Here is a 10,361-nt window from a genome sequence, read left to right as displayed (position 1 = left end):
GAGCACGTAATAATACCTTATTAGCAACTTACTCTTCACCTGGCAGTCATTACCATTTCCCTGCCGAACGTCCCTTACTTTTACAAAGGCATGGCCGCCTTATGTAAGTAGGAATTTAGAATGTACATTTGCTATCAAACATACTTCTTAGTCGCTTTACAAAGTAGTTACGTGTAATGCAGAGCAGTCGCTCGGAGTAGTTCGGTGCTTGGAAATAACTTCGGCTGCACGTTATTTTGCAACTGACAACGTAATGTCTCGTCGGAGGTGTTCATTTTGCGCTTTACTAGTAGATTACGCTGGTCATGATGACAATTTTGGTACTAAAAACTGAAAGAAAACATGGCTTACCTCGTAAGGTGCTTACCTATTTTCCCAGTGGGAATTACTTCACATAAACCAAGTACGTTCACATTTTCTTTCATAATTACTATAGAACGTGTACGTACGTGTGTGTGTTGTTTGTACTTGTATCAAAAAAAAAACAAATGATTGCAAGCATTTTGGCATTTTTTTCAAATTTTCTCAACAGCGGGGGCTAAAATAAAAGAAAAATCTTTTGTTTTCTTCATATTGATTTTTTTTGATTTGGTTCTTGATTTATGATAAACTATCTCATTTCTATTTAATTTATTGACACTATTTGCACAGGATTTTCCAGTTTTGGACCACTGTGCTACATGTATTATGAATGTCGCAACGTTGCGATAGCGATCCGATACGATATTTGTAGCTAACTCGTTTGAGAATAATTTTCTACATAAAAGCATGTTCACATTATCGCAATTTACGGCTCATTGGTAATTTATAATTAATGCTGAAACCAAGTCATTTCGCTTGTAAAATCTGTCAATAAATTAAATAGAAGTGAGATAAATGATCATAAATCTAGATGCAAATGAAGACCGAAAAAGTTTTTTTTTGACGTAGAATACGTCTTACCTTAAGGTATGGGGGCTATGTTCAAATGTTGTAGTTGTAATTTTTAGAGCTTCACAAAAACGCTTATTGCACGAGAACTAATAAAGCGATTTCAAAGAAAAGTGTGGCGTTTCAAAGATAAAATTCCAAACCTGTCGACAGATTCATTTTTGTAAATAACCAATTCGGTTTCTGTCGTAAAAACAACGGTAAACATTGCCTTATTTTGGGGTCAATTTTGAGCCTTTAAAGTGCTCTAGCAACTTATTGTTGGCATATATAACTTTCATTTTCGGGATATAGGTTCTTTGGAGCAGTAGAAATATTATCGGGTACAAATTTTATATAAATTTAACAAATATTGAGCATTTTAAGGCAAAAAATTGTTGAAAAAATTTGCAAATTTTTTTCATTACCAAAATGCTCGAAAACCGCTCGAATGATTTTGTTTTTGTTTTCTTTAATCAAAAATTCAAGAGTTTTCCTTTCGTTTGGTATATGGGAAGTATTGGTTGATATCTTCTATATATGTTTATTTTATTCAAATATATGGGCATAAATGATTTTCCATACAAAATCACCTCGTCATCATTTTGCAAACACGTGCATATGTTGGAAGTGTGGGAAGGAGACAAAAAGTATGTATGCGTATGTAATGCGGCTTTTGATAAACAGAGGCGCGCTATTTATAACCTAATCGCAGCGTGTGTACATATGTAAATACATACATACGTACATATGTTGATTGCAGTTAATGTGGATCTGTTTCTATTCTTAGTGTGTGATTTCGTTTTTGACTTGGATATGCTCTTAACCATACCACGTATTCTACGTTTAAATATAGCGGCTGTATCTCCGATACAGCCTGCAGACCAAGACGAAGGCGCTGGACTGTTCCTTTTTTTCATTTATTTTAGCCCCCGCTGTTGAGAAAATTTAAAAAAATGCCTAAAGGCATACAATCATATTATTTATAAGTTATCAATAACAAGCAGCCAGTGACTTTTACTTTTAAAAGTTATCAATATAAATCAGTCACTGACTTTTATCTTTAGAATATGTTTTATAAATAAAAGTTTTCAATAACCGTTATCTAAGACATACAATACAAAAATCAAAAGTAACTGTTATTTGCAGATTATTTAGATACAAATTAAAAATAATTGTTATTTTTGATTTATAAAATAAAAATCAGAAATAACTGTTATTTAGGGCGTAATTAAATAAAAGTAAAAAAATAATTGCTGAAGAGCGATTTTTATAATAAAAGTTGTAACTGTTACGGTCTCTGATTAAAACACAAGATTTTAGTGTCTTAATTTATTTTTCAAAATTGACCTCGAACCGTCAAAATATTAAATTAGAAATTTTATAGATGCAGTTTTTAGCTCATTAAATTTTAGTATCATAAAGTGCAAGCATACTTACGTACCTGGAAGAAAATGCCATCGTCAAAAAAATATTAAAAATCAACGCGGACTCTTTGCCAGTTGTAACTTCCACTAAAAAAAAAAATATTTTCATTACGATTAATGATGGTTTTTGCCACTTTTCTACTTGTAACTTTGGCCGGCTTGAGTTAAATTTTTGCATTTTGGTGAAATTTTTTTAAACATTTACAATTTGTCTTGTGCAATTTTTTTCGTTATAGGGAACCCTAATTGTTTTCAACTAGTTTTTATTATGTAGCATTTATTAATAGGAGCAGGAGAATTGATTTTCTTCAAAATTGCTCATTTCTCTGCACTTTGCACTAAAAACTGTAATAAAAACAAACAAAAAATGGTGCTTTGCCCATCTCTTCTAAATTTCATTAGCTTTCATTTAATTAATTTTATCAAATCGGTTGAAAAACGAAGGCTGTCGACTATTTTGACCAGTAAATTCCAGTTTTTTACCACTGTGCGTCGGCAGCTTGCGATAGCGATCCGAAAAGCTGCTCCGCGGCTGTCAAAAAATATATATGCAGGTATCTATATATATAATGTGTGTAGCTGTTATTAGATTAGATCCATTTCTATTATTTGACCATTCACATAAGGTTCTTCTTGTTCTTTTATGTCAAACACATTCGCTGCCGTATTCAAAGAAACTCATGTCGACGTCAACAAAGCGTTTAGATAGTAAAGAAAAACTAATAATGCGAGAATAGTGGATAGAGAAAAAAGTAAAAAAAAACAAGAAATTTTTTGCAAAAAAAACCGACATAAAAAATATATATATATATATATATATATATATCATGATCTAATGATCGTATATAACCAGATTAGTCTCTGAGAGACTCTACCTTTCCGATGCAAAAAGAATCGAAATCGAAAATCATAAACAAAAAAAATAAATATTCCGACGAAGTTATAACCTCCTCCCTTTTTGGAACTCGGTTAAAAACAAGAAATACGATGGAGAGTTTAAGAATTTTACAAAACAAGTAATTTTTAAGCAAAAAAAAAACGGCTTCAATTCTCATAAAAAAAATTTAAGATTATCGTTAATCTCTTCATGATCTAATAATCGGATTTAAACCAAATTAGAATGGGACCACCCGTGAGGTGACACCTTTCCTTTAAAAAATAATAATAATTATAATAAATAATTATAGAAATCGGTTAACGGTATGCGGCCCATTATTTATTACAAAGTATAGTATATTTTTTTTTTTTAAATAAAAACCCTTTAAATCCAATTTAAAATTTTGCGCAATATTAAAAAAAAAAACAGCTTTTGTAACAATTTCCAGCTTTTTAATAAGATTTACCTGAAATATTAGGTAGATGAAGTAATTACTTTTTTAGGAAGCCAACTGTTGAAACGAGTATGTAACACTATTTTGTGCGCAAAGAAAACCGTATTTTAAATAATGAAAACTTTTTCTTTGCTTTATTTAATTTAATTTAAATTATTTTGTTTTCGTGCCGTTGCTTTTGAAATTTATCTGCTCTTCAAACACATTTTTTCAGAACAAACTTTATGCTTAAAGGGCAGATAAATTTTAAAATGTACTTGAGAAAACGGCCCTTAGTTATAATAATGTTTTCATATATTTTCTTAGCTTATTTTTTTGTATTATTTCCATTCTATTTTTTATTTATTTTTTTACCTATTTCATTTTACTGTGTTTTCATGTACTATCTACACTTATACACGTACACAGCTAATCGAATAGGTATCTCAAATAAATCGAATGTTGATAATTTTTTAAATTATGCACAGCACATGCCCCACAATCTCTCAATGGTTACGAAGACACTTCTCTGTACAATTTAAGCCATTTAGGCCGAACTACTTTTAGTCAAATCGTTAGTCAGTGCTCGACCATTAAAATGTTAAGTACACTATTAGTTTGCAAAGTTTTCCTATTTTTTGTGCAACTTGCTCACCAACAAGCAGTCTTAGCGCAGGAAGCACCTCTCATAGAAACTTCACTTGGCAGGATTCGCGGCAGTGTACTGACTTCGCGTAAAGGACGTGATATCTATGCCTACCGCGGTATATATTATGCCGAAGCACCCATCGGATCACGGCGATTTGCGGCACCTGAGCCAGTCCAAGCATGGAACGATACGTTAAATGCCTTAGCGGATGGTCCGATGTGCCCACAGGAGCTTACAGGCGCTTTAATGGACGAAGACTGTTTGTCGCTGAACGTTTATACCACAAATGAGACGGCATCAAATCCAGTGGTTGTTTACATACACGGTGGTGCCAATAAAGCTGGTAGCGCAAATAGTGAAATCGACGCTGGACCGCAGTATTTGCTCGATGAGGATATAGTGCTTGTGGGTATTTTCTTTCGTGTCGGCGCTTTCGGTTTCCTAAGTACAGGCACCGAAGAAGCGCCCGGGAATTACGGTCATTTGGATCAAGTGTTGGCACTCAAGTGGGTGAAAGAACATATTTATAACTTTGGTGGAGACCCCAATAGGGTCACACTCCTCGGACAGAGTGCTGGAAGTTTTGCAGTAACTTTGCATTTGGTATCGCCATTGTCAGCGGGTCTCTTTCACGGTGCCATAGCACTGAGCGGTAGTACGACACATCAATACCTTTTAGACAATAAATATTGGAGCCGAAGGCTCGCATATGATCTCGGCTGTCCCATGTACGAGGCTAAATATTTAGTAAATTGCTTAAGGCAGATCAGTTGGGAAGAGATAACTAACGCGTCGGTGAGATGGGATACCTATGGAATTCTAGGTTCAAATTGGAATTTTGAAATTGACGGCAATTTTGTATTGGAGGATCCTAGCGAGGCAATAGGTGGAAACCGGATTAATCGTGTACCAATCATCACTGGCGTCACCCAAGATGAACTCGATTTCGACTCACAGTGTAAGTGCACACTTCCATGAATGACGTTCTCGATTTTATTATTTAGCTTAAAAATCTGTTATTGACGGTTGAGATTTTTTTTTTGTAAATTTTATTAGAAATATTAAAACATAGCTATTAAAAAATTAATAATTATTTTTTCTGTTTTTAACCAACTTGAAAAAAAATTAGGATTTTATATATTCGTCGGAGTATTTTTTTTACTTCCCACAATGCAGATTCCAAAGAGCCGTGAGGCTATTAATCTTAGCAGGTCATCTAGTCTGCGTTAGGCATTCGCCATGCCAATTCAGATGGATGGGCGAACAGAAAAGGTCTGAGGTACACACATACATACATATTTTCGAGTTTTTCTATTTCCATTTTAAAGCAATAAAAAAGTTTAAAGTTGAGTTATTGGAGTAATTTATGTCGCTATTAATAACCTTTTGTAATAATGTTATCTACCGTTATACTTAATTACGGAGTTCTTTCGATTTTTACGAGTTGTAGATCGAAAACAAGGGCGGTCTACTTTTTTCCAACAGTTTTAGGGTGCGTTCACATAGAAAGCCGATTGGCGCCGAGCGAAGCAAGGCGGAACAAAGCGAAGCTGCTGATGGTCACACTGAATGAAGCGAAGCGCAGCTTTTCTCACGGACTCTGCTGCAAAGATACCACATAACTTACCGTCAATGAAAAGCGGCAAAAATATTTGCTCAATTTTATTCAAAAGACTCGTAAAATTCGTTTTGATATGAATATTTTGATATCTTGTTTACACCAGCGTCATGAAACATAAAAATTAAATAGAAAATTCTAAATCAATAACTGCTTTGCTTTCAGCTCCAAAACGCTAACGAAAATGCTTGCTGTATGAACACTTTCATATAGCTACAGCAATTTGAAAGCTTCACTCAGCTCGGAACGGCTTCGCTCGGCTCGGCTCCGCTTTCTGTGTGAACGTACCCTTACCCATCAAATTCCACCAGAACGGGCTACTGTTTAAAAAATATTAGGCGCCAAATTTTCCTAAGGATGACCGAACGTAATGAAAAATACTACTAATTTTCACCAAAAAGGGGGAACTTTAACCCTGTGAGGGAAACATTGCGATGCGATGGAGCAAAACATTCCTGGGATTTGACCACCACTTATGAATTTTGAAATTCTGAATTATGACGCTCCTTATATAGTGACAGAAAGCCAATTTTCGTAAGGGTTATAATCCTTAAGCGCGGCCGAAGGCCGCCTACACAGAAACAATTTTTTGCAAAAGTAATTCCGCTGCTCTTTTCCGGCAACACAGAAGGGAGATTTCTACTTAGTAACGGTACATATTAAACAATTGCTTGTATCCACACCGTGGAACCTCAGCAAACGTGTCGCCTAGTAAGTAATGATTATCAGTTATACATATGTTGTCATCAGTGTTGCCAGAAGTTTTTCAGCGATCCAACTAAATGGACAAAAAAGAGCTTAAAACAGCTAAATAAAAAATGGCTGGGGCTAAAAAAACGCTGAAAGTATTCAAATGTTTTATTAGTTAAAAAAAAATAAATAAAAAATAGTTACGTATTTCTTACAATACAATACAATACAATAACAAATTAAAGGTTATTTCCATGACTTCCTATAGGGCTAATAGTTTCTGAAAAATTAATTAATCATTCCGGCCATTTTTATTTTTTAATGAAAAAATGAAAAAAATCAAACTTTAACAGAAGGAATATTTAAAAAATAACAGGTTCTGTGCCAAATTTTTGCATGTTCTGTTACAAAAAAAAAAATCAAATTACTAATGAAGAAAATCGATGTGGAAATAAGAAATAGTGAGGGGTCAAATGAAAATACGCAAAGATTTTTGGACATGAATGTGCATACATCTTGAAAATTTTATACAAAATTCCTTAGACGCCGAACGCCGAACACCGCCACCGCCGCGCCGATATTTTCGTAATTAGGCGGTGGTGCGCGAAGAATGACAAAACCACGGCGGCGGCAGCGGCGTGGCTCGGCGGCGTAAACCTCTAGTACCTCCGAGGTGGTCCCATTCTAATTTGGTTTAGATCCGATTATTGGACTATGAAGAAATTAACGGTAATCTTAAAGTTTTACACGAGAATTGGTGTCGGTTTTGCTTTTTGCTAAAAAATTACTTGTTTATTTAAGCAATAATCCTCGAGGGTCTCGTGCAAATCGATAAATTGTTTAAGTGATGATTTCATTTTTGTTTGTGGACGCTAAGCACACGTAAACCTAAGTTACAAGTACAAACTAAGTAGAAAATTTTAAAAGATAAGTGATAATTATTTTACCATTTCTTTGAAGTAAATGACCGATATGATTGATTGATAGGAAAAATGCCCCAATCAGCTATTTATAAAAACCAATTTATCAGACTAAGCAAAGTAAGCGAAAAAGGACGTTCACAGTTGATAAAATAATCGGGTAACCACCAGCAGTTTACCAAAACTGATTAAATGATTTTTGCATACTCCTTCTTTAACAGTCTCATTAAAAATTGGCCAAGCTCCCGGACAACTCATAGATGTGAGGAGCTTTTGATAGGGTCCTACCCCAGACGTTGCTTTCACCAGGAAAGAGAACTTACCTTCGTGGCGAAGGTCGCTTTGCCTTGATCAAGGCTTACATAACTTGCACCTTAAATAATAAATGCTTTATACTTGTTCCTCATTTTATGACCCGAAAATCAGTATGTGCGACTTTTCTAGGAACATCTTGAATATTCAGTACAATTGGGAGTAACTAGTCATCCCAAATTTTGTTCTTTTTTGCAGTTATACAAAACAACACCGATCTGATTGCTGACATCGACATGAACTTTGGACTGTATGCAAGGGAGTTCTTTGAATTCAATAGCACCGGCAACGATGATGAGCGGGCGAAGAGTATACGTCAGTTTTATTACAATGAATCCAGCATAAACCAATATAATCTCCTCGGTATCGGTCAAATCCTATCGGATGCTCTTATCGGACATGGCGTGTATAGATTGGTACAGTTGGCAAAAGATCACACGAATGTCTATTATTACCGTTTTGACTACGTTGGTGAAAAGTCTTGGTTTCCGGATAGTGCTGGAATGTCACAAGGTAAGTACAGAAAGTAGGAAGATATATTTAACTACAATTTTGTAACTATATTTCAAAAACACAGGCGCCTGCCATGGGGATGATCTTAATTATATTTTGAAACGCAGATACCTAGAAATTAACGACAATTCCACAGATATGTTGATGGTTGAACGCATGACTAATTTGGTTGCCTCATTCGCCGCAAATGGGTGAGTAAAACTTAGCTTAATGAAGCATAATTTCACAAATAAAAAACTTTTTTTCCCACAGCTCACCACCAGCTATAGATAACATTACTTGGTCGCCATATACTGCCAATAATACCGTTGTTATGTACCTCAACTCGAATTCATCTACGGGCGATCCCTTCTATGTGGACCGCTATGCTTTGTGGGATAAATTGTTTCCGCTTGCGGAAAGTAGTGCTGGTACACAGCTTCCTGCTGTAGTGCTGTGGGCATTTGCAGCTGCATGGAATATTTTATTTTGAACTAGTTTAAGCAATGCGTTNGATCCCTTCTATGTGGACCGCTATGCTTTGTGGGATAAATTGTTTCCGCTTGCGGAAAGTAGTGCTGGTATACAGCTTCCTGCCGTAGCGCTACTGGCGTTTGCAGCTGCATGGAATATTTTATTTTGAACTAGTTTAAGCAATGCGTTTTACGTATAAATTTGGTGAACGACTTTAATGATACTTTGAATAAAAAACCAGCTTGTTCTTTCTTTATGATGTAAGTTTTGAGACAAAAATTGCATGTTTGCTATTAGAACTAAATTTTAAGTTATACTAGATTAACTTGCGTTTGCCCCTTACAAACTGCATATCCCTTTAGTCTTATCATTACGGATCTACGCTAAAATTTAATGGCGTATATTTTTGTGGAGCCCTTTAACCGAAAAAGTTGCTTTTAATTTTTCGCGTTGCGACTTTTCCAGTCTAAATCAAAATGCTGAAAAATTTTCATCAACATTTAAAACTTTTTTTTCATAAGTGTTAAATTTTTTTTAAGTATACAGTTTCATAGCCCATTCAATTTTAGTGAAACGATGTGCCAGCCTCAAGTGGCTAATGATCACCTTTAATTCTTAGTTCTTATAAAACGAAGCTTAAAGATTGGTTCGTTCCGTACAACAGCTAAAGAGTGCTTACCCAAAACGCCTTCTTCACTTGGCCAAAGCTGGGAACCGCAGAAGAAGTGCTCTACAATATTCGTGGGAGAATATTCCTAGTATCGAAGAGTGCCTACCAAATAGCCAATGACCGATTACACAAGCCGTGACCACCGTTCTACAAGTACCCTTCTCTAGTAAAAACCTGTTTGCCTCTTTAATCATGTTATTTCGAATCGCTAACTTGCAAGTTGCCATTGGTATCCCAATTTTGCCTCTTTTCGCGCAGTGGGAGATTAGTACATTTATTGGCTAGCCATCGAGCCTGCAATTTTCATCTTCGCTACGACATCAGTGGTCCGTAATTCCGACGAATAATTGCAGTCAAAATTCTTTAGAGAAAACTCTGTAGCCAATTGCCTAGCTTGGATCCATCCGTGTAAACATCGTATTCCCCCCTTCTTCATGATCTTGATGTTTGCCATTCTCTTCTGGACGGTATGCTCGTCTTAGTCGATTGCTTGNTCTAGCTTGGATCCATCCGTGTAAACATCGTATTCCCCCCTTCTTCATGATCTTCATGTTTGCCATTCTCTTCTGGACGGTATGCTCGTCTTAGTCGATTGCTTGGTTATAACTACCAAGAGTGTGAAGTATAGAGGCGTGGCCGAACCGCCGATCTTTCCATAAAACCATACTTTCTAGTCTGAGCGCCGAAGCAGCGGCCACGTATTTGGGGTGGTACTTAAAATACCTGAAATGCATAAAAACGCTGTTTCGTTGGACCTTACTAAGTAGTTTTGGGTGGCTTGCCTTTTGCGTTGATGGCCACAATAATAGTGTTGATCTGACTACAAAGGTGTAAAGACAATTTGTAATGCGAGGTGTTAGCCCCCATTTGTTTCCGACCGCTTGTTTGCA

General features: G+C 35.7%; 2 protein-coding genes across 3 annotated transcripts in view; one reads left to right on the top strand and one right to left on the bottom strand.

Annotated features, from left to right (window-relative positions):
- Positions 1 to 10,361, bottom strand: part of Nos (Nitric oxide synthase) — a 137,407-nt gene that overhangs the window by 6,659 nt on the left and 120,387 nt on the right. The window lies entirely within an intron of this gene.
- On the top strand, positions 4,245 to 9,233 carry LOC108355030 (esterase FE4-like). 2 transcript variants are annotated; one of them, XM_017606207.1, is made up of 5 exons: positions 4,245 to 5,253; positions 8,034 to 8,348; positions 8,413 to 8,539; positions 8,601 to 8,821; positions 8,973 to 9,233. In XM_017606207.1, exons 1-4 carry the CDS (start codon positions 4,245 to 4,247, stop codon positions 8,818 to 8,820), a joined length of 1,671 nt encoding a protein of 556 aa, XP_017461696.1. In that variant the 3' UTR covers position 8,821; positions 8,973 to 9,233. The 2 variants fall into 2 exon arrangements, with proteins under 2 accessions (XP_017461696.1, XP_017461704.1); XM_017606215.1 differs by having other exon boundaries at positions 8,601 to 8,824; positions 8,976 to 9,233.

The sequence above is a fragment of the Rhagoletis zephyria genome, unplaced genomic scaffold (assembly GCF_001687245.7).
Source record: "Rhagoletis zephyria isolate East Lansing unplaced genomic scaffold, Rhagoletis_zephyria_1.1 Rzeph_scaffold_00159, whole genome shotgun sequence".
NCBI classification, from domain to species: Eukaryota; Metazoa; Arthropoda; class Insecta; order Diptera; family Tephritidae; genus Rhagoletis; species Rhagoletis zephyria.
The sequence above is the reverse complement of the archived record's forward strand: the minus strand, read 5'-3'. Positions and strand labels throughout refer to the sequence as shown.

What these genes read in the sequence shown, in the direction of transcription:
- LOC108355030 (XM_017606207.1), top strand. Translation starts at nt 4,245, where the DNA reads ATGTTAAGTACACTATTAGTTTGCAAAGTTTTCCTATTTTTTGTGCAA. An exon ending in ACTCGATTTCGACTCACAGT is followed by an intron (nt 5,254 to 8,033) that starts GTAAGTGCACAC and finishes TCTTTTTTGCAG; the next exon opens with TTATACAAAACAACACCGAT. An exon ending in TAGTGCTGGAATGTCACAAG is followed by an intron (nt 8,349 to 8,412) that starts GTAAGTACAGAA and finishes TCAAAAACACAG; the next exon opens with GCGCCTGCCATGGGGATGAT.